Source organism: Colius striatus, chromosome 5, assembly GCF_028858725.1.
Source record: "Colius striatus isolate bColStr4 chromosome 5, bColStr4.1.hap1, whole genome shotgun sequence".
In the NCBI taxonomy this organism is placed as follows: domain Eukaryota; kingdom Metazoa; phylum Chordata; class Aves; order Coliiformes; family Coliidae; genus Colius; species Colius striatus.
This window is the reverse complement of record NC_084763.1, coordinates 41,746,562-41,771,905: the sequence shown is the minus strand read 5'-3', so window position 1 is coordinate 41,771,905 and position 25,344 is coordinate 41,746,562. Positions and strand designations below refer to the sequence as shown.

Here is a 25,344-nt window from a genome sequence, read left to right as displayed (position 1 = left end):
AATGTTGTCAACTATCAGTCTCTGCCTATCAGGCCCTCAAGCAGAGGGATTAAATTGAAGAGAACTGTTTAAGAGGAAGTTTGTAATTGTTCTCTCTATACTAGAACTTCTGTCTACTGTTTTTTTCTGTCAATGGCTATTAAAAACTCATCTTAATATGTAAATGTCACTGAAGATTTTAGAATTATGCCCATCTTCCCTGAAGTTTACTTATGTCCTACACATTTTCCTTCGGTGTGCAAATGGTCCTTCAAACCAGCTGCCATCAGTAGCAAAGATCTTCCTCACTGAAATACAGGTCTAAATACACCTAGACACACATCTGTTGACTGTTTCATTGGGAGAGAGGAGAGGAAATTTTTGCTTTTCATAAAACAGTAATTGTTGCTTTAGAAATGTTAGGAAAATGCATGGAAGACAAATTTGAGACTAAAGGAACTTCTGGACTCCTTCCAGATAATCTGTCCTGATGCATAATTTGGTGGGAAGCACTGATTATATTAGACAGGAAGAAGCAAAATAATCTCTACAATGCAGCTACCATGAAGAAATCTGTGAGACATCTAACAGATCTCTATCAACTGGCAATATCCTACCCTGCCAAATTCATGCTTTTCAATGGTCAAATAAACAAAGTAAAGATAGCACTGTCTTGGAGTTCTGCTCATTTGAAGAGGGAAAAAAAGACAAAAAACCTAACAGTAAGTATGTCTAAATATGTATGTATGTATTTACTTTGTCTGGTTCCAATAGAATCACAAATGCTTTGCAGGTGTCTTTTTCTCTTACAGATTAAACACTTCCTAAATAAGCAGTAATGTTAACAGCTCTGTTTAGAGCTGCCCTAAAAAGCGAAACCCAAAGAGTGCTTGTGTTAAGTTACAGAAAAATGTACTTGCAGGCTGCAAATCAAATGACGACAAACATGGCACTGAAAGGAAAAGTGAGAGCATATATCTTGTTAAGTAAGGACAGCAGATGATACCTTTCACAGCACAATTACAGTGCAAGGAGTGAAATAAGTGGGCAGTCATTCTCTGAATGCTTGGCTGAAGCTGATGCAGGAAATTATGAACTGCAGTACTTACCTAGTTTTAAAACCTGACATTTGCTACTTTTAAAAGGCATATTATGTTTTAAGTTTCCATTTTTACTGCTCTTTGCAGTAGAGTAACAAAGATAATTCAAAAGTTGAAAAGGCTTTAGCTGTTTCAGCTGGCCACAGTCCAACACTTATCTCTTACTTCAGGCAAAACATTTGTTTCAAGCTTAAGAAAAAAAATATCAGCCTGAAGCATATTTCCATAAACTGATAAACAAACAAATTGTTGCATGTCTAGCAAACAAAAAGATGAGTCATGCTTGCATGACTTGGAAGTTGTTCAGAAAGCTCACCTTGTACAGGTGTCACTACCGTCCCCTTGAAATGTGGATTTATGTGTATGTTCTTCGGTTGCTGAGGTGTCACTGGAGGTGGAGTCATCATTATTCTAGGTGTTTCTATCTGAGGGGGCATATGTAGCCCTGGAGGAGGAGAAGAATGATGCTGATGCTGTAAAGGAAGCAAAGATTGTAACTGTTGCTGCTGCTGCTGTTGTTGCTGCTGCTGTTGTTGCTGCTGCTGCTGGTGCTGCTGTTGCTGCTGTTGGTGCTGCTGGAACAGACTCCTAACAGGTTGCTGGTGTGTTGGAATTAACCTCTGTGAATGAGTCTAAAGTCAGACAAAAGAATAAAGTCAATAGGCTTTAAAATTAAAATATCCTGACATAAGCCAGCACAAAATCAAGACACCTTTGGAGAACAATTAAGGTCAAATATGAACAGAAAAACTTCTTTCCCATATCATCAACTGGAACCATTGAGAACCATCAACACAGAAAAGCAAAGGAACAATTGAAGACCTCTGTGTGAAGGAGAGGATAAGGCAAAGAGCAAGGAAGCACACACAGAATACAGACATTTGTTCATTTTTTAACAGTGAAACTGACTAGTTTCATATCTCACTGGAAACTGTCATCAACTGCAATAACGTATATGTGATGGTCACTCAGAGTCCTAGTATCAAAACAGAAGTCAAAAACCAAATTAAGCTAGATTAAGGGATCAGTGCAGCCTTATCCATACTGCCTGAAGAAAAATCTACTTTAAAAACATCTTTCAAAGGTACCTTTTGTAACTGGGAAGAAAACCTCTTGCTGCTTAACACTCAAACACAAATGGACAAAATCACTTCTAATAATAACTTTTGTTTCTCTTCATATGCACTCTTCTGCTTCTGAACTCACTGATACTAATTATCAGTCCTAGTGCAGTAACTCTCAAATGGTAAAGCAAGAGTCCCAAACAAGCAATCCTTCAGTAACAAAGATATGACACACCATTTTTTTCAGCAACCATATATATAAAGCAAAGCAACTAAAAAGCATGCACAAGAAGATCCTGTGGTGAGGACCAAAATGTTTACAACATTCAAGATCAAAATAATAAGCAAAGATCACAGCAATACAGAAAAGAAAATTAGTCCATCTTCACTGTCTTAAAAACATGAAAAATTCTACTGTGAGACTCTCAACAGCTGAGATCTCCAACAACTCCTGCTATTGATCAGCACCTAGAGCTACTGCTGTTGGAAAAGTCCCCTTTAATTCAGATGATCTTGTCCTGCAAAGACATACTTAGGCTCTGTTGTACAATCTCAACTTCCAGTACATTTTGCAACAGTAAACAAAAATAAGTATGGACTACCTCTTGATGACATTGGCGAGGGTTTTTTTGGATGGAAAAAGCAATATCCTCTAGCTGGTGATAAAAAGCACATGGAAGGGGGAAATAGTGACAAAGCTAAATCTCACCTTGAACCCCAAGATTTACTTTATTTGCCTCCACAGTAGCATGGTAGGTACAAAATAAGATTTTTTTTTTTTAGCAGTATCAGCAAAAATATTAGACAACCCCAAGAAATATTTTAGGCAATCGTATTTTTTTAAAACTAAATTACTTCTAATATAATGTGAGACTGAACATGTTTCTGTGTTTCATGTAAAGGACTTCTCAGAGGAATTAACTTTTCCCTCTATCCTTATGCTAATCAGTAAGTAAGCCTGATTGTGTTGTTGAAATCTATTTTTCATTTGGAGGGCTTGAGATTCCTCAAGTTGAGGCTGGCAGCAGGACTAAGCACATACTTTCACAATCATCATATCATACAAAGCCCACCTTGCCTAACAGTGCCCTGAAAGAGCAAAAAGCATACGTTAGAATATATATTCCACCTTAGTAAAGAGTCACAATTTCAAATGCATTGCTCCGTAATTTTCTGAAAGCACGTTCAAAGAATACTAAGGATTAAAAGGTACCATTGGTGATGGCTGGTTTGGCAGCAGTGCAGGCCTGTGATCCTTCATTCTTCCCCTATCATTATCTCTTCTTTGTTCTCCCATTCCATGACACATCACTGAGCCTCCTCTTCGCCCTCCTCTCCTTGAGCCATACCGCCCCTGTTTAAGCTGCCTTTCCCTCTCTTCAAACTCAAGTAAGGCTGCTTTGGCTTCTGCAGAAAGTTCTGTTGAGAGAGAAAGAGATGGGGGAAAAATATTTTAGTTTCATGGTGAGGAGATCGAAAATATAATGAAAAAACACACTGTTAGAACTACAGAAGCATCCTTGCAACTAACATACAATTTGCAGGCACTTTGATCTCCTTTAGGTGGCATGTTAACATTTCATTAAAAGACATCTTTAAAAGGCAAAGGCACAGAGATATTTGTGTCTGTTTCATAGGCAAAAAGAAGCAGATAAATGAAACAATTATGAAGAAAAACATTTGGCTGTGCTTTTTTTAAATGCTGTTGAAATTTGGCTTATGCTGTAAGAGGAGGCTTGGCTCCTCTCAAATTTGGTATCTTAACATCTCACTTACCTGGAAGTACAATGAAACCCCCAGTAAACTTTTTAGTACAGAATATATTGAGTCTCCTATACAAACAGATTTTATCTGCCAGACTGTCTTGCACATTGGCCTGTTCCAATGAAGAACTTACTGGAAAAACATTTCAGTGACCTGAATTTAACTACTAATATTTATTCTACTATAACGTGGTTTAAGAAGCAGCTGTATTTTATGCGTGACAGTTATACGTAAGAAAGCACACTTCAAAAATCTGTGCTCAGCTCAGCCAAATACACGGCTGCTGATAACCCCCACCCAACTAACATCACAGGTAAACAACAGAGAACAGATGGTATGTGATAAAGACACAGATTTGGTTGAAACCTAGGACAATGCTGATAACATTAAGAGAAAACCATGCAGTAACAGGCTCAGGTAATCAAATTACTTGGAAATAAAGAAAAAGTCTACAACAAACTCGGGAAACACACAGTAACAGTACAAGCAGTGTTATTCACCAGGTTTCAGTTAAATGTGATAGACTTTAGCCCAAACACAGAGTTGAGGATTTTACCATTTGCCAGTCAGATTCCTTGTTACCTTTAAAAATGATTTCTGCATCTGACAGGGCAAAATCAGACAAGAAACACACTCCTGACAAATAAAAACATTTTTTCATTTCATATAAATGGAAATTTGTATAAGAATTCCAGTTTTCACTTTAAAAGTCTGCTCTTAATATTAAAGAAGACTGGGTACAGAGATTACTTTTCAGGATAAAGTAAAATTATGCAAGGTACATAAAAGTATGTATCCAGCAACTGAGACACTATTATTACGCCTCTATATCACTAGGTATTCTTCATCAAGAATACACAACTAAAGCAACATGAAAACTATTAATATTTCCTGTGAGTCTAACAGCCAAAGCTACTTAAACCACCATCTTAAACATCTCCATAAGTAATCTCAATTAGTCTTTGAAGCTGAGGATTGACAGAAGGGCAGAAAAAGGTGAGTGCTGCGCATTCCGACTGCAGAAGCTCTTCGTATTTGGTTAAAAAAACTACCTGCACAACTGAGCTGCTAAGCCGTAAATCTGCACATCCCCGTTTTCAAAGGTATTTAGCACTTCCAGAAAACAGGGACTTTGCAAAGTTTAGAACTTGATGACTGTCTAAGAACACAGCAAACATGACAGATTCCTAAAAGCCCAAGAACAGATTCCTGTTTTATTTCTACAGGCTGACAATGAGACAAGTTTCTATACCTCCTTTTCTCTCTCCTCTGACACCACAATTAAGTGGTATGAAGCCTTAATTTTCAAATAATCTTATGAAATGCCCTAGCATCCACCTCAAAACATCAGCAGAGCACAAGACAATCAGGCTTTATCAGGAAAATCTCATAGCACGTTTAGAAAGGGGCAGAGTCTCATACTCCTTCAAGTCTTAGTATGGTATTAGAAGTGCATGCTATGAATTTCTGAGGAAAATTAAGATCTTGTCCAAAGACCTTGTCCAAAATTAAGATCTTGTCCAAAACATAGATACAACATAACCATTTGATTTTAAAAATAAATGTAAGATTAAATTAGTATCAAGCAGACTTCCCTCACAACTTGCCATTGGAGGCAGTGTCCTACCTGTGAAGAATTTTGCTTACCCACAAAACTGCAGCTTCAGAGCCTGACTGCAAAAGCAAAGACTCATGTAGTGAACTAAACTCAGGAATACCTTCCTGAGTGCTTTACATTGCTATTAATCACCACACAGCGAAATACACTGTCAGTTGAATTATTAGGTGGGCTGTTGATTGAATTTGAAAGCATTGTGCCACATACACAGAGATCAAGGACAGGAGAGAGTGTGGAAGATGGTTTTGTATTGAGGGGAACAAGAAAAAGTAGTCCCTGTCTTCCTTGAAAGTCATATCAAACTACTAACTAGAAAAGATGTGGCGAGTAGGAAAAGGGATCCTCTTTCCCTTCCTCGACTCTTCAAAGCACAACCAAAGTATTCACATTAAAATGCTCACTGCTTCTCATGGGCTAAGAGCTTGGCTGTGTTGTGATCAAGCTGGATGCTGCCATGCCCAACTGGGCAGTGTGCTGGCTGCTTCAGCCCACGGCCACTGGCTCCTGCCTACACCAGCCCTGAGTACAGGTCTCTGCAACATGCTCCCTCAGAACAACAGCATTTCAAATCCCCAAGACTGAAAATCCTAGAATCCCTACTATCCTGGATAATACAGAGATTCACAAAATAAATCACATTCCAGGACAGCTACTAAAAAAATATATATTTACATATATTTGCAATCTACACTGAGAGACTGGAAGCATTCTCCTTTAACTTTTTCTTCCCCATCATCCAGACTTGCAACCTGATTACACCATGTGCTTCTGCACACAGGGCAACGGTGTATGAATACACTCTTTGTCACTTCCTAGCCTTGCCCAAACCACATCCACTAGCTGTCAACTAAGTAGGATACAACAAAAGTATTACCACATTCAAGAACCTCTGTTATCCCTTTGCAAATAGCTCTGCATAAGTGTAGGGTTTTGTCTTTTAAATTAAGTAAAGACAGAATACTTCAGTTTGGTGGTACTAACCACAGTCATTTTTCTTCACTTCCTTAATAGTTACCTATAAATACCCTATAGTTTTACTTATTTAATACCAACACACACTTATTCTCATCTTGACTGTAGAGCTCTCACACATAGCTAGTGCAGTGAATCAGCAATTATTTTTCTAGTGTCTCTAAGTGTCAAGATTAATTTCACTATCGCTGGTAATAAAATGGTTTCAAATGACATCTTTAATCAGCAAGTAAGAATGCACTCCTCCAATAGAGACAAGCTGTCACAAAAGGTCACCAAAATGTGACAGGATGGAAATTACGTTTGCAACTTCAGCTGAAACGTTAATTCCTCTTTAAGTGTTTTCTCAACTGTGTTCCGATTTTAAAGTAAGGAGATGTAGCTCTGCAATAAAGTTTCCTTTTAAAATCAATAGTCTCTGTAAAAATTAGCTCTATAATCTCAAAAGCAAGCATGTATTTATATGCAAACAAATATATTTTTTTTGTAGTTTAACTTTCCACGATGGTCAATCATTTGGTCTCTATCAACAAACTAACAGGAAAAAATATTAAGGATAGAAACCAGTTCACAACAGCAAGAATGTATCTTCGCCAAAGATCAGTCTCAAAAAAAGTGTAATTTGGAGCAACGTTCCTTTAGTAGTCAAGCTCCACTACGGGTTTTCTCCTCATTGTCTGGTCTTGCGTTTACATTAAAAGTCCACAGATATACAAAAATGCACACATTCGTTACTTACCTTGCAATTCTGTGCAGAGATTTAGCTATTCCACAAAATTCTAGTTTTTAAATTGTTCTGTTCTGTAATGTCACCAGTATCTTTTGTATAAATAAGATATGGTTTGTATGTGGTGTGTACAAATACGGCCTTATTACTGAAAACACATTTGGAATGCACCTCAGTTAAAATACCTCTTGCCTACATAAACTACTGTGCCACCACAGGGTTCCCTTCATTCTTATTCTAATCAGAATCAATTTCTGATTACTAAAAGAATGTTGAATACAGGCCCTTAATTTCAATTTCAGGCAAAGTGTGTAAGAAGAGCTATTTGCTAAACAAGAACAGTTGAAAAAGATCTTGATTCAAAATCCTGCACTGACATCTCTCCCACAGAACAACATGGCCTACATGGACACCACTGTGAATTAAAGTCTGGTTCAGCCTTTGCAGCTGACTCCTTGTCACTCATAAACAAGTCTCTCAGCCACTAGAATTTGTTTTAGAATTAAGGCTTCCCAATTTTTGCAGGCACAGTAAAAGCCCAAATTCCTTGCAACTGAAAGAATTAGTAGGCTATGCAACTGAAAAGAAAAATCTCCAGGACAAGTTCTAGCAATCCAGTTCATGTGCTCTGGGAACGTAATTCCAAAGTGCCCTATTGACTCAAAGACACTGACTCATCTAGAAAGAAAGCAGGAATACCCCGTTTCCAAGTTCACGCTGCATTAAGCAATTCTGGTAAAGAATCCAAGCCTACAGCCTGGCAAAACTTGATGTATCACTGAATTATACAAATTCTCCCAGTGGTATCTGACAATTTGCCTTCATTACCAGTTTACCTCTCATCTTGATTCTCTTCAAAAGATACAGGGGATTATTTTGATATTTTGCTTCACTAACAAAAACACGAGAATAGTAAACCTTTCTGAAAGTAAAACCTAATTTCTGCCCTTCTCTCTAATATCACTTTTTAATTTGAGGGTTCACATTTATTTATTTTTATTACCACCACTGTAAGGCCAACATGAACAGGCAATAAAACAGTTATCCCCAGTGGGGTTGGTACAACAGATACTTCAGTACCCTGGACACATGAACGGTCTTGAAGTTATCTCAAAATCACAAATTAATGTGATTTTCTTCATACACTGAAACAGAGCAGCTGCAAAAAAGTTGCAAATCTACTGCTTCTTCTAGCAGTGGCAAATTCAGTAGCTACACAGAGTGGCATTCCTAGAAACCAATACACTCATGCTACTCAAATACAAAGGAAACATATTCCCTTTTAGACACTGCCTAAAGAACTAGGTTAGTTTAAGAGATCTAGATTATTCCCTGTTAGAAAAGTAGAACCCAGAAAACAGAGGGTTTCCTATTTTTCTAACATACTTCAGAGCAAGTTATAATTTCTCTAGGCCAATCCAACAGCAGGAATACAACAGACTTAGAGCACACATGTTGCTGGGGGAAAACAGTAAACACACAAGTATTTCACAGCGGAACACAAGAAACAAGATGCATTATCAACTGATAATCTTCCAAGGATAGAAGTCTAAAGGAATTCCTTAAAATGTATTCCACCACAACACGTAGTGAAGTACAAATCAGATATAGTTGCTGCTTGGAAACAGGAAAGCTTTTAAAGACATCACAAAAATCTCAAAGAGCAAATATTGCATTGGTTTTTAAAACATAATATACTGAAACATTATTGCCAAGCAGGCAGATGCTACACATACAACAGACTACATACGACTTTAGACAACTTAGATATAGGCCAGTCTAAGTTAGAAGGTGACTATCTTTTGCCATGAAACTCTTCTCCAAGTTTTGGCAAGTCTGTCTTTTACTTTCTTTTATAATAGCTCTTCAAAATAGTCCATTGCCACAATATCTCACCCAAAGTTTCTGGAATGTTTCTCCTTTCTCTTGTCACATCTGAGAGCCTGATTATCGTTCCTTCTTTCCGTTCAGTTTTGAAACGCAACCGTCCAGACTCTTCATCATCATCTTCTTCCTCATCAGATTCCTCTTTTGTTTCTTCTTGAAGTTCCAGAGATTCAATAGCCGCCTACACCACAAAATACAGAGGACATGCAAAGTTAAAAAAATCACTTTATTGTGATCAGTGTCAAAAGTCAAAGCTGTCTTTCTAAGTCCCTTTGTATAAATTTTGCTGGCATTATACGTTAGTCTCATACATAACCCAGCAAACATTTAAGAGTTTGGTGAATTTTTAAAAAATGTGAAGACATGAATGATTTAATAAATTAAATAGTAAAATCTACTGACAAAACCCATTTTGCTGCATTATTTAAGGGAATGTGGAAACTCCACTTAGAACCACCATCCAATTACTAGTTACCTTTGCACACAGAGCAACATTTTATCACTGAACTGATTGAGATGCACCCCCTGGGATAATAACAGATTCAAGTAATATAAACATTAAATCATTATTTTTCTTTTTTCACTTATTAACAACTGACAGCATATTGTTAAAAAAACAACAACAAAACCTACAAACTTTAGTATTTTTTTCCCCTCTAGGCAGGAAAAATTAAGACAAGTTTTATATAATCCCTGAATACTTCCCTGTTTTAACTCAGCAACTGACTGGAGAGAAGAGACAACAGGATGGGAATAAATTTGAATATACTAAGTTTGTATATTGGAATACTACATTCTTGTCCTCATTTATTTCCAGTTCTCTCTGTAACAGAGAATACTTCTATATACGAAACAATGTCCAAAATGAAAATGGATCCCCCTCCTTCAAATTAAAAACAAAAGGGAAAAATATCAATTTCATTTTCCTGTGCTGACATTATAAAATTCATATTCAGAATGTCACAGAAGTTATATTTGATTCCTACAGCTGAAAATTAGAAGTCTTCTAATATACCATAATTTTCCACAAAATATTTGGTTACTGTGTATTTGGTTATTACATGTACAAGCCTACTTGTTCATTTCTTAGAGGCTGCACGTGCATTTTAATGCTCTGCAAGGCTGCGATATACAACTCATGTTGCTTGAGGACAGTTAAAGACAAATGAAATACAACATGCAAAAAGTGATTTTATCTTCCAATTAACCAGACTGGTGCAGCAATTTATATGAAAAAGGCAGAGGAAGCGTGTCAGGTTGACAGATACTAAGTCACAACTCAAGAATTCATGGCAAAATGATGCAAAATATTGCAAATTTCATATCCAGGATACTATCTTCATCAAAAAAACAAAAAGAAATGTGGGAAGCATGATTGGAGATAGGATCTGTCAAGACAGTTTCTACTTTAAAAGGCAGCCCACCAAGCAGAACTCAAGCTTAAAGCCACTCCACCTTTGGTCAGGTAAGTAAATGATCCGCATACTTAGTCACAAGAATGATTTCCAATATAACTAAGACAGTAGCTGAAGTTAATGAAGTTTTAAGGCTTTTATTTTGAAAACATATTTACTTTTACATAGCTTCATCATATGCAAAAATTCTGCTAAGGAAAAACAGACAGGATACTAGGTAAAAAAACCAAAACAATTTAAGGCTGAAAGAAATTCAAACCTCAAATGCAAACCCAAAATGAGCACAACTGTTCTGATTAACATATCCATGTATAATCAAAGCACCTCTGAGGACAGACAGTTGAGACTTATGGAACTGTGGAGGGATGTTAGCAAGGAAAGAGATGCTAAGGTGATTTAATAAAAACAAAAATGCCCAAGGAAGAAAGACAGGGTTAGCATTTTACTTTCAAAAGAGGGCCTCCCAAAAGAGAAAGGAGAAGCAATATCTCTATTAAACCTATGTTTTTAAATATCATAAACTCTATAATTTTACTGTCTCCATGCTTGTCTTCAAAAACTTTGCCTATCCAAAAAAATCTGGGTATCAGAACTGGATTGGCTGTGATGCAAGTCATGCTCTCTCACTACACTGAGAGACAGACACTTTCAGAGACAGACCTTTTAGAGACAGACACTTCCACTTTCTATGCCCATACGCTTAAAAGCAACACTGGAATTCCGGCTTTTATTTGTCAAAGATCAGTCTCAGTCATATAATCTCATCTGTGAGTGCAAAACTTACTTGTGCAAGCCTCTACGGGTAGCTCAGACTGCAAAATCAGGACTAGAATGGTTAATTCAGTCTGCACTGTCCTAAAAAATTCTGCCATGCTTTAAATGGTTGGACTCGATCTTAAAGGTCTTTGCCAACCTAAATGACTCTATGATTCACAAAATACCTATAGAAACTCTGTTACCTTTAGATAGCTGGTCATTTTGGAAGAAAAATACATCCATTCCAAAACAATCCAAAACAAAGCAAGTTAGACAACTACTTTCCTATGCAACAATAAAAAAACATTTCCAAACTTTTCTAGAGCAGCACTATTCTATTCCTAGCCATGTATACCAATTCCATCCTCTTCTGGGTCTAACCCTATTCATCAGTATAATGCTCACACCATCTATTCACAAACAATAGTCACACAAGCATTAAATACTGTAGAAAAGAAATATCAAAGAAGATAATGGCAAAGCATTCTTGAGCACCGCATTCTCTTGGTGCTGCTAACTGACTCATGTCCAAGTCTGATTACATGTATTATTTAGGGATTTATATTATTTGCAGTAGACACACAAACAAGTCTGACAGTCAACGGTATGTTCTCTGCAAATAGCTCCAGGAAAGGTTATCTGAGCTGTGTAAGAGCATACACCCTTTCCCTGCAATTTGTTCAACGCTTGTAGCATGCATGACTCCTTTAGAACATCTTTTCCAGCTTGCAGCTTAACAGGATGAGTTGTTTTGCTAAGATTACAGTATATTAATAGATTCCATGCTTCAAAAGAAATTTAGACAGGACACAGAATTAACACATACCATGACTTCCACGATTCTTTCTAGTAGTTGTTAATCATGAATATCTCTAGGTATACATAAATGGTCCTTCAATGGCCACCTGAGGTGACATGACTGGACTAACTAGTCAAGGCTTCTTAGCAGCTCTTCTCAAATGGGTTTTAACATTTCCTACAATGACACTTTGCACAAAAGGTACTAAAGAGTTTTGCTGACTCTTTCTAATGAAGAAAAATAATGACCTTTCTCCTATCACAAGGTCAGAGTTTCTTCATTAAATAACTATGCCATAAATCCCAGTCACTGACCAGAACTCCTCATGCTGGGTTATGATCCTCTGTGGTGAAAGACTAAGTGTTCTTGCTCTTAACAGCTTACCAGGCCATTGCAAGACTGATAACAGATATTGCACAGTGAAAGCAAGAGAAAACACTAGTCAGCATGATAAATGCTGACCTTAGTACAGGATCCTCCTAAAGACACAATTGCCAAGTGTTGTGGAGAGCTTTGTATCAGAGATGGCTAGGATGTACAAAACAGGTGAGCACTGTAAAGGCTAAACCAGATTCCTTCCACATGAAACATTACAAAGGTGAAACAAAGATGCTAACTAGCCAGAAACTAAGCAGTAGAGGCTTCTATCAGAGGCTAACATTGAAACAGTAACAATTACTCAATCCTAGGGGATCAAGAAATAACAGAGAGCAGAAATGATGTTACACCTATTCCAAGGACATCTCCACAGATGAAAAAAAAAAAAGAATAAAAAACAAACATAAGAGCTTTTAAATATGTTTAAATCTTATCGGTTTTTATACAGCCAGCAATTAAGCCTCAAACAGCCACTCATTCACTTCCCCCGTGGTGAGATGGGAGAGAAACAGAAGAGTGAAAGTGAGAAAACTGATGGGGTGGGATAAAGACAGTTTAATAGGCAAAGCAAAAGATACACATACAACCACAGCAAACCAAGGAACCTAATCCCTACTTCCCATGGGCAGGCAGGTGCTCAGCCATCCCCAGGACAGCAGGGCTTCATCATGCTCAACAGTTACTTGGGAAGACAAATGCCATCAGTCTGAATGTTCCCTTCTTCTTTCCTCCCCAGCTTTACATGGTGAGCATAATGTCATATGGTCTGGGATATCCCTGGGGTGAGTTGGAGTCAGTTGTCCCCCCTGTGTCCCCTCTCAATTCCATGTGTATCCCCAGCCTACTAGGGAGTGGGCCAAGAAGCAGAAAAGCCTTGATGCTGTATAAGCACTGCTCAGCAGCAACTAAAATATGCCTATGTTACCAACACTGCTTTCAGTATAAATCCAAACCTTAGCACTATACCACCTACTTTGAAGAAAATTAACCCTATCCCAGGCAAAACCAGCACACATTCTTTTTATCATTTTCTTCCAGGTTGATAGGTAGTATCTCCAAACTTTAACAAAAGAACTGAAACACAAAAGTTTTGGCTAAATACAGATGTAACAATTAAGACAGACACACTGGCCCTTTTTCTCCCAACTCTAAATGCTATCAAAAGAAAAGCACTTCGTTGTGAATTGTTTTCTTGATTGAAGTTCTCATAATTTCTTATCAGCATAGCCCAATACACGGTTTAAATTTGCGCAATCAAAGGACATTAGTTCCAATATAAACCAAAGAAATTATGAAGTCTAATTTCAGGAGGTTACATTTTTATGAACATTTTGCAGAAATAACTAGTGATATTATTCCTCTAAAAAAATATTTAGGACATGGTAAGTCACGTAACTGACAGTTTTACCACATCTATCTGCTGTTGAAACTTCTGGGTCTTGGGTTTTGCTTTGTATCTTAAGACAGCAAAAATACTTTCTGAAGCATTGCTACAGATTTCAAGGAAACTTCACAAAGAGTGTTATTTATTCTAAGTTCTAAGCACCGTTTCAAATAAAATATCAAGTGAAAAAAAGCATGCCTTGATCTGACCAAGGGCACATATTTTTCCTGCCTCTTCATTGCAATTCCCACCTGAGTGCCACTCTTCCCAGGTTTCCTTTCCTGCATTCACCAGTTTCCCTTCATCACATTCTACTTCCCCAGCCAGTCAGCTTTTTGCCCTGGTTTACAACATTTCTTCATACAGTACAATAAGAGGTTTTACTTAGTTTTAAGGTGGAAACTACTTAAAAGTACAACATTACCCAACATTTTCCACTATCAGCTTGCTTTCAGTTGTTCAGATGCCAAATTTAAATCAAGAAATGATAATGCTATTGATCTGTACCACTTCTATTACAGCTCCATTCTTGTGTTGCAGTTTCTACAAGAGAATGCCAACAGCTACTCTTGTTTACAAGCAGTGAATGTTATAAGATTTAAGGAGAAGCATTGTTGTATAACACTTGAATAAAGAACAAAAGTACTCAAGAGCTAGAGGCGTGCATCTAACCTCGTACGAACAGAAGTGCAAACTCTATGAACTTTTTCTCAGTGGTATTCTCACTTCAAGAGTACAATTGTGAGCCTGTTGACAAATAAAATAAGCTTACCTATGATATAATAAAGAAATAAAAAGATGGTGCTATTTTTGAAACGTGAAACCTGTGGCAGTCTGCAAGCCATTAGGATGCAGCCAGGATGTACATTAATTCAATGAATATGAGGCCAAAACATTCACATAACATGACAGACAAATTCTCTACAAGCCTTAAAAAAAAAAAAAATCCATTTAAAACTTGAATTGTTACCTTTTGAAAGGAATTTCATTCTGAAAGCTGTGGGTATTTTTAAAAGCAGTGAGTTTGACAACGAATCCCAGCTATGTACTAAATTTTACACGATGTGCAGCACTTTCAATGTCTTATATAGACTGTGGCTGCAGACAGCACAAATGCTTGTAAAACAACAGAAGGAAACCAGTGAATTAATAAAAAGTGGTTAAACATTTCACAGTTCTTTGATAAGACTGATTAATATTTAGGAAGTAGGAAATTAACTACATTAAGTTATATTTGGTGTAAGATGGCCTGCTTGCAAGATTAAAGACTAAACAATAGAGGCAGTCCCTTTCAAAGCATCTCCACCTACTAAAGAATGGTGTTTTTATCACAGTGAGTTTGATACACCTAGAGTATCACAGCACACCCATTTGTTAGCACTTCATAGAATAACGATGCTATGTCTTTGAGGAATTAATTTCCTGATGAGTTAAAGCTCCAAAGAGAGAACATACTCTGACTACACTTCTCAGCAGGTAATCTATTCAATCCTATTTAATTAAGAACTGTACTAGAAGTATAGTAAAAGAACTAAAAGTAATATTAAAGCAGACTCCTGGTGGGGAAAAGGAAAAAATCCCACATCAAAAACTTGCTGCAAATTAATAACAGGTATGATACCATTGTTCCAGGCTATAACCAGTGAACATACATTTTACAATTTTTGGCATAAGGTTTCTTCTTGCAAATGAAGGAACTCAGCCTTTTTCCTGATCAAAGAATTAAGATAAAACTTCACAGAAATTTCAGTCCCAACACAACTTCTTTCAAAATAAACAATTCAACCTTCTTTTTTGTAACACACAGAACCTTCCATGCTTACATGCCTCCTCCCGGGAATACCCAAGAACTGGATCTACTCTCCCAGCAGCAAATTACCTACCTGGAAAGTGAGGCACCATAGCTATGAGAGACTTAACAGACAGCACACAGCATTTCTATCATTCTCCTACCTGAAGTGGCCCCTGAAGTTTCTAATGCTGAAGGTAAGATTATCTACAGACGTTCTGAGCAATCCTGATGATTTTCATCTCACGGGAAGAGAGATCTGATGAATGTGACTATATAGATCCTATCACAATTCATCTTACACAAAGAGTAACACCACAAGTAATTCAACATTGGCAAAGTTGCATCAGTTCTTACCCATCAATATGGACAAGTCTGGAAATTCAAATTCTGAAATCAGTAGTTATTTTAAGTTTCCATTAAATTCAAAACATACCTCTTCCGATTCATTAGCGATTGTCTGAGATTCTTCCAGCTCCTCATCAGCTGTATATTCCTCTTGTTCTTCCATTGTTTGCTCATTGTATGATTGCATATAATCTTCATCCTAAGGCAATAAATAACATATGACGGTGAAAAGACATAGGCCAACTTTACAGAATCTCAAGAGATGGGGTCTGTGTGCACTGTTACTGTTTCCAGAACTAGAACAGAAGTACTGTATCTATCAGAACTGTCAACATTAAGTGACATATCACATAAGGTATAATTAAGAAGGCTTTTAACTAGAAAATTTCCACATTATAAAAACATAACCAAAAGAGTCTTCATTCAGATCTCAGCAATGTCATCATAAGATCCCATCTACTATTGTTTGCCTCATCTAGTTTTGCACTTATCCTAAAGCAAACACTGCAGTACTTTGTTACCAAAGGACATATGCATCTATAGCTCATATATATGAACATCAGACTTTACCCCATCAAAAATGTGCTTACATATGAATGAGTTTAATTCTGAACAGTTATGAATATAAAACAAGAGTAAAACCTTTCTTAAGGAAGTTTGCTTGTATTTTAAAACACCTCACTGATCACATACAGTCTAACTAATATTAAATCATTTCACTCACAATTAAAGCCTGAGCATGTTCTCTAACACACTGCTTAAATTATACTGAATTATGCAGGTGACATTTTCTCAACTAACCCCCAATCTCTTTATTCAGGTTTAGACAGTTCTCAGTTACAAAAAGGGTGAACAAGCAGGACATCAATCACTATGGGATATTAGCACCTTAAAGATGTCTTTAGCAGGTCAATAATCTTTTCACCTTCGAAGGACTTTATCAGATCTTGTCTAAAGCCTGGATAAAAGCTTTTGCATTAAGTACTTCTAACAATTGGCAATATATCTCCACCACACAAAGCTGTTTTCTTCCTTAAGGATACAATCCTCAAGGTCATGATTCTCAACTGCTTTCCAGCATGACAAAGGAGCATTACCTACCGCCAAACAAGCTGTCAACACAAACTTTGTCACAGCCTAGATAAAGAAATTGGCAGACAGTGATAATAGGTCTAATTTCCCCTCCTCCCTAGGGAGGTAAACAGATTTCACATCAGTCTAAAAGCCTATGCACATGAAGCAATGTTATCTTTGAAGATACAATAGAAAGAAACTCACTGTAAATTCATCTAAGGGTTCATTGATTTCAAGGTCTAGCACTTCATCTTCTTCTGCAGGCTCTTCCCCATATTCTATTTGGTCTTCTGCCAGTTCAGGATCGTTGCTTTCATAATGTCCTTCCTCTCCATACTCCGAAGCATATACTTCAGGTGCTTCAGATTTATCATAAACAATTTCATCTTCCCCTTGGTCATACTCAGACTCATGTTCTATTGATGGATCGTTGATGGACTCAGAGAGTTCATATGATGTAAGTATGCCTGATGTAGCATTGAGGCTAACTGTGACACCTTGAGAACTATAGTAAAGGGGGTAAAAATTCAAAGGTTGAAGCATAACAGTCAACTACTGAGAAACATTTTGCAAAGCAAAGCCAACAAATACAAATTCTCTAAGTTGTTGGACAAAATGGTACCTTGCATGCTATTTGACTCCATGCCACATTCTCAAACTGCGTACTGTATTGCAGCTTATCACCAGCTGCAGGCTGTTTGACATGGGGTATCAAACCAACCAGACTGCTTAGCAGGTCAAACTGGCAAAAGTCCTGCTTTGTAATCAAAGCAGATTGGATTCAATTTTAATTCCAAGATTAACAAAGAATACACTAAATTACTACAACTGCATTTGTTTTCCCAATCTTTCAGAATATGTTAGTAAATTATTTTCTATTAAATGTATTAATATTGTTCCTTCTTGATTATCTCAAATTCAAACTTACATTTTCATGACAAACATTTTACTTAAAGTAAAATAGTCAAGAACTGTTATTTATTTAAATGTCTATACTTACTCTAACTTAGTAACAGCACTAGCACAAACAATTAGAAAACCAATCAATAAAAAAAAAAAAGCAGGCAAGTTTGTAACCTGGAGGGAAAATACAGCTCAAAATTTACTGTTCACAATAGCTAGTGCCATCAACACACAAAAGAGCAACCAAATAAATGTAGATTAGTTAGAAAAGCAGGGAGGGAAAGCTCCTCTTAATTTGAGAGCTCTGGGTACAAAAATAAGAGTAATTTTCATATTTTTTTAAATTATATTCCCGTTATTCACTATTTTTTATAAGTTTGGGGAAACAAGATCCAGGAAGCTTTAAGCTACTTCCATTTATAAGACAGACAAGATTTAGCACACAAATGAAGACATTATGCAGGATCATCTTTATTCTCTCAACTGTAGAGGCATAAGTTTCAATGGCTAGAGAGGGAGAAGTGAAAGGAATGGAGCAAGGCTCTCACTATCTGGCTATAAAACTGCAAGACTTGTCTACAGAAACCTGCTTCCATTGAGCAATATTATCAGACTTCAGATACTTTTTCATCACTCGTGCAGCAACATAGCCATTCTTGCAGCCCAGGGCTCACACAGAAGAAATCCAGAGAATAAACAGCAACGACTGTAACTGAGATTCCCCCTTTTTGAAGGTAATAGTCTAACACTCCCTCCTGCAGGGAGGAAAACAGCAGCCAATAGAGAGATTGATGATCTGAGATTACTTCACCACAGTCTCATCAATCCAATAAAGGGACAGGACTCTATCCCCATTCCAGTCAAAGATGCAAAACAGAACCCAGAGCAACATACATATATAAATGTATGTAACATATGTAGTTCACACACACACATACATATATACATTCAGATGATGTGACTGCATAGCATGCAACAAGGAAAGTAAAAGTGGGCAAAACAACGCAGGCCATTAAAAACAAGAGTGATACTGCATCACTTCTGCATCACAAGCACCTTCCTTCTCCCTGCAGTCCATCTTGAAAAGTCAAAATGTCAAGGTGCTCATTTTGACTAGTAACGCTCATAATTCAGCTGTGGAGCTGTATCACCACAGAGTATTTGCAGGGCAGGACCCTCAGTAGACTCCCATGGAAGTAATCTGCTCAAACCTCAATTTTTCTGCTGTGTATACAAATATTTTTCACAAGAAGCTTCCCTCCTTGGGGTCTTAGGAGGTAAGATACATCTTTAATGTAAAGGTGGCAGAAAGGGATTTCACGTAAGGAAGGCTACAGTGATACCAAGAAGGCTCAGAACAAGAGCTCTTAACTATTCATAAACAGTTTTAAATGCACAGGAGATGATGCAGCCCCTTTTTTACAAGCTTTACAGATTTGAGTTAAATATATTAGATTCAAATAAACAAAAAATCATTTTACTGAAATGTTAACAATGCCACTGAACACATTATATATGCATCATTAAGTAGCTGACTAGGTAAAAAGCAAAACTGTTTTAAGTATATAACCAGTAACTAGTAATTGAACTTCTTGGTATCAGTAGTAGTAGTCATTAATAGCTCTGAGTAATCCAAAACACATGATTAAGAAGAGAGATACCGAAACTCTTGCTCCTCTTCGTTGTCACTTTGCAGAAGATCATCATTCAGCTCTTCATCTGACAAGTCTGACTGATTCTAGGTTTCAGAAAAAGTCAATCATGAACATTAAAAAAAGATACCACCTTTTAACTAGCTAAGTACTCTATTAAAACTTTAGAACGGTTAAGTATTTTTTCATGAAGAACACAGCCCAGATTAAGATCACAGTTTCAAGGAAATTGCTTAATTCAATAAGGAAAAAATATGCTACATAAGACAAATCTCAAAAATAAATGTTTCCCAAATAAAGTCAAAGATGACAATTCAAATATCAGGAAGAAAGAAAGGCTAGCTTTAATACGTTGCCTTGTGACCTTGATGCATCAGGCAAGTGAATAAAATCCATTAAATTACTGCAATTTCTAGAGAACAGAGATACTTAGCAGACCGGAGCAAAGGATATGATATGAAAAAAACCAAGGCATATTTATCTAAAGGTACTGGTATGAGGTAGTAGATGCAAGTTTAGCCTAAATATCTCACTGAAAACTTCCTGAGAAATCTATTATTGTTCCATCATATGAATCCATTCCCACAGATCCTGCTTAGAGCTCTGTAACATGGCAAACTGAAAACAGGAATAGAAAAAGCACAAGAACACATAATGCAGAGCAATCTAGTACTGGTTAATATTCAGATAGGGTTTTTTTTAAGTAGATTTATCAATTCGTGTTACAACTACAAAGAGCTATGCAATGTTAACTGCTTATGTTTTTGATAACTGTAACATACATCTGTAATCTCTATCCCCCTGAAACTCTATTTTTCAAAACCAGTCCATGAGACAAAGGAACTTCCTATCATCTCCAACTGAAACTTTAGAAATTATCTTCTGAATTAATTTTTTCAACAAATGAAGTGGTGAAAAGAGTAACTAGCCAGTTTTGACTTCCCAGGCAAAATCTCCGTCTTCTCCTGTAGCTGTGGCAAATCCAACCATATATTTATTTCTTCTCACAGAGTTAATTTTGGAAATCGGTACCAGAGTAAGCAGTCTATGGCAGACACAAAGGGACTCATTTTTATTCTCCAATGCTAGCTGCTCCCACATTCTTCCCTCACTGTGGAAGGAGAAATCCTCAGCCTACCTATTAAAGTAGTGCTTGTTTATTAACTGCTGCCATTTTGATGAGTGACTATTAATAGCCAGGAAACTGATAGTTAAAGCAAATTCTCCAGGATGCTAATCAGCACTCGGGAGTTAAAACTGGGTTTTGTTTTAGTTGGATTTTTAGTTGGTTAGTCTATATAAGCTACAGAGAAACTTATTTTGAGAATCATCTACTTTTTGAGCCATGTATTACGAGAAGAAATACTATCTCAGAAGAAAAGTAGTTGTGTTTTAAAAAGCCACATTTGCAGGTACTTTACAAAAAGAAACAGAGCTCTGGATGTGCTCTGACAACAGGACGGACCACAGGAACCTATGGCTGTCAGGCTTTGGGGAGGTTGACTAGAAAATACATAAACGCCACACCAAATAACGGAAGTGAGTTGAATAATATTCACATTTTAAGATTTGTGACCATTCATTTTAATGCACATCTCTTACCTTTTTGCCAGTTAACAAATCCTCTCCAAGCAAGTCATCATCAAGTTCACTGGAAAACATTGACAAATTTAAGAAGTTTAACCTTAGAAAGCAGAAACTAACACCATAAAGGGTAGATGCCTTAAAAAATAGGAGTACTGTCCCCAAGTGTGCCAAAAGCTTTCCTTTTCACAAAGCATTTAGCAAGTTGAAAAAGGAGATACACATTTTAAATCAAACTGACTATTGGGCATATTAAGACTATGTTGTTCAATTTTGCATGTTCTCCTTTCCATATCACTCCAAGTATAACACAACACATAAACCTAGACAAAATGCAGGCATCTAAAACACAGGTTCCCACTCTAGATCCTTCACCTCAAGATTGTTTGGGTATGTTGTCCAAACTGCTGTTTCCCACCTCCCTGGGTAAGAAGTGAGATAGTAATGTCATATGGGCAAGACTCAGACTACAGGCCACTATGGGGTCCAAGCTGCACTCCAGCAAGGAGGCACTGGGAGGCTAGCTGGCTTGGGAGACACTGAAGCATAGATCTTTCCTAAATACTTTACTTCCTCCTCCTCCTCCTCCTCAAGGTGAAGGTAAGGTCAAACAGATTCATCAAATGCATGTTTCATCATCTTGATAATTGTGGCTAAGAATTCAGGAAGCACAGGAATACCTGGCTTACAAAATTTCTGCCATCACATAGCCTCCATACCACACAAAGAACTACAGTCCAGATTAGTTACCTTTAGGACAACTGCTTAAATCTCATTCTTCCATCACTGAAAGAATTGTCTAGTGACAGGAATAAACAGATTCCCCCTTCTACAATAAATACTTACCGCTGACAAATGCCTGTATTAGAATGAGCACATCTTAACAGTGAAATGAGACACCACTGATTTGAATTATGAGGCAAGAATGAAACTATTTCTACTTGCACACCTAAACCCATCCCCTCAGTAAACTACTCCAAACCAAAAAAGACAGGCCTTAGATACCACATAAAAATTAAACACCCCAAAGTGAGAATAAGCTACATGAACAGAATAGGAATACGTAGAAGAGTTCCTTAGCAATACATAGGAAATACTTGAAAATCAGGAACCAATCCCAAGACATAAATCATAAATCTTGTGAGCTAGAAGAGAACAGATGATATTCCAAATCAGCTCTAAACAGGATGTTATCATCACCACACAGTATTTCTCCATAGTTACTGGTCTCAAACAGTTCCAGGAATGACTGAACATTAACAAATAGCAATTGTTTTGTGCTCTCTGCAATATTAAACAAAAACTGACATAAGACATATCTTACAATCCAAAGAGTAAACTGACTAGAATTTAAGCCCTTAATTTCAGAGACAGAAAACGCTACATAACAGAAGTGGTTGCAGAAGAATTTAGAGCCAAAACTGAAGTAGGAAAAAGTCACTTATCTCTTCAGATGCCAGTAATCTGACAAATGTACCAAAAGGTTTAAAAGTATTTCCCAGCACTATGGTCCACCACTGACAGCTTTTAATAAAACTGCACTAGAGAAATTCCAAAGGACAGCAAGAGTATGTTACAGCAGCATTCAAAATAAAAAGCAAGTTCAGGTAGTAAGAAATTCAGATCACAAAGGAATGGAAACGAAAATGAAAGAATAATTACTTAAATATAGTTAGAGCTATTCAACACATTACTAAATTTCTTTGATGTTACACAAAAAACATAGTCAACAGAAGTAATTGGATACATATTCTAGATTTTTAATAGTTTTGGCTTATTACTTGACAGTAAAAAAATTAGCACTAGCACATAAATTAAGCTCATAATGAAAGTGCTTCACAGAATGCCCCTCAAAACTTACTGAAATATTCAATGTCATTCAGTATTTTCATTGAAAAATTAAAAGAAAAAAATTCCACTGGTAACTTTTTTAATAATCAAAGTAACAGTGAAAAGCCTGCATGTTAAGCAGACCTATATCTCTAGCTTCTTTTAAAACAGACAAATCTGAAGTTATCAGAAAGAAGAGGGATCAGAATTACTTGGCCTGACTTTAAAAAAAAAGAATTTTAAAAAGTCCAGATACTAAAAAAAAAAATCTCAGGCTTGCCAAGGAAACAGATAAAAATGAACAGTTGCAATCCAATACCATAAAAAGTCACATAAAATAAATTGGAATAAAAGAACACATCTAGTTGCAAAGGCAATTCACCCTCATGATCAAGACAAAGGTCTTTCCAAACCCACAATTCTAGGAAATTAGAGTTAAGATAATCTAAGGGTTCACAGCTCTCACAAGAGATGGACCCATTTCCTCCTCTTCCTCAACTCCCAATACCCAACCTTCCCTTCACCAAATAAATTCAGTTCATGAAATAAGGAAGATAATAATAAAAAAGAGAAGATAACAAAAAGTGGAAAGTTTACTGCTAGTGTAGAGAAATTAATAATCTCAGAGAAGAGTCAGAACAAGTAATTTCAGAAAAAGTCAACTACTGAAACAGCCCTGTCAACTCATGGGACAGCACCAGACCTGCTTATTTTTCTTCATCCCAAGCTTTGGGCTACTTCTTTCAAGATAAATGAATAAGTTAACAACCTGTGATAAAGATCTCACACTGGTCCTTTCTGGCCTTCAATTTCATGAGTGTGCCTCATTAAACATGAGTCACAGCAAGGACACGTGTTTTAGAAAAAGAATTTGTAAAAAAAATAATGGGAAAAATTTTTCAAGAACAATGATACATTTGTACTCTCAAATAACAGAGGCCTTCCAACTCTCAGTTATCAGGGAAAGGAAAGAGAACTGGAAATCAAAAGTTATTTAAATGACTAGGGAATGGAACTCAGTTAAGTAGCAACACAGGGAGAGCTGATAGTTCATCATGACATACGAATCGCACAATAGTCAGGCTTCGAAAGGACCTCTAGAGACCATCCAGTCCAACCCCCCTGCTAAAGCACAACTAACAGCATAACCTCTTCACCCTCCCTCACAAAAAAAGTTATTTAGGTTGCAAAAAAATCCATGAGGGATTAAAAAAAATCCCAAGTCTACTGTTTTTATTCAGTCTTTTTTTTTCATCTTCAAGAAACTGTGTCCTATATCGAGTTTTAAAAATTCAAGCAACTACATTAGGCAATAATATATCTATATAGAGCATTTTGAACTGCCCAGACAACCATGTAATTTAACAGTGCCAAAGATATCTTGGTGATCTAAAAAGAATAATAATTTTAAAAATAACTAAAATTCCAACACACGCAGACAAAATATTATACTATTAGTGGTAAAAAACCCATTTTCTGAAATGATCAGCAAGACAAAACTCTGGAATCTCCAGCACTGCACCTCACTCACACCATTTCCCTTACAATTTCACTAAAGAACAGACAAGATTTTTTGATCATCAATCTTCAACAATATCCAGCTAAGAACCACATAAATGAAAACTTTTTTCCTAAGACTCAGTTCTTGTACATTTCAAAGTCAGCTTAGTGAAAATGCTCTACAATCTCTCAGGTCTTATAAAAGTAACTTTGCCCCTGAGAGTTTACCACTAGCAATAAGTTTACATCCTGCAATACAACAGCTGTTAGACTCTTCAAACTTTTCTGAAAGGATACAGGTAGGATAGCTAAAAACAAATGTGACCAGCCAGCATCAAAGTGTCCATCTATTTATTTTGCCTGGAATATTGTCCTCAATATTTTTGAACACCCAGAGCTGGTGTTGATGAGCAACTGAGCATAGTGACCCAGTCTGAGCAATTCACTTTAATTACACTCTCAAACCTGACCCATTTCTTGATACAGTTCACCAGCCAACTCACAATCAGCTGCGCTGGGTTGACAGCAGATCTCAATCATCACTGAACATCAGTACACACGGCACACTGAAGCCATTGTTCAAATTCAATGAAAACTGTTCATTTAACCTAGCAGAAAAGCACCAGAATAAACATAGAGTTGCTGATACACTCTAAGGGCTCAGATCAGTGGAAAACTACTTAGGGTAAAATTTGTTCATTACAATCACTTGAATGACTACTAATAGAAAAAAAATTGTTTAGAATGGCTTTTTCCCCTTTTTACAGTGGAAATCACAAAGTCTGCACAAGTTTCTCTGTTACTATAAAAGAAGAGTAAAA

General features: G+C 36.8%; 1 protein-coding gene across 9 annotated transcripts in view; it reads right to left on the bottom strand.

Moving 5' to 3' along the window:
* RBM33 (RNA binding motif protein 33) overlaps window positions 1-25,344 on the bottom strand; it is a 102,315-nt gene that overhangs the window by 63,525 nt on the left and 13,446 nt on the right. For 8 of the 9 annotated variants that reach the window (XR_009818834.1, XM_061997386.1, XM_061997388.1 and 5 more), the window contains exons 3-9: window positions 21,212-21,260; window positions 19,619-19,695; window positions 17,259-17,559; window positions 16,069-16,179; window positions 9,121-9,292; window positions 3,357-3,562; window positions 1,396-1,711 (exon numbers count right to left, since the gene is read on the bottom strand). Coding sequence is in view for 8 of the 9 variants with exons in the window: in XM_061997386.1 (XP_061853370.1) it covers window positions 1,396-1,711; window positions 3,357-3,562; window positions 9,121-9,292; window positions 16,069-16,179; window positions 17,259-17,559; window positions 19,619-19,695; window positions 21,212-21,260 (1,232 nt within the window). In the remaining variant the exon portion in view is untranslated. The remainder of the gene's footprint in view (window positions 1-1,395; window positions 1,712-3,356; window positions 3,563-9,120; window positions 9,293-16,068; window positions 16,180-17,258; window positions 17,560-19,618; window positions 19,696-21,211; window positions 21,261-25,344) is intronic. The other variant, XM_061997391.1, reaches the window with a different exon arrangement.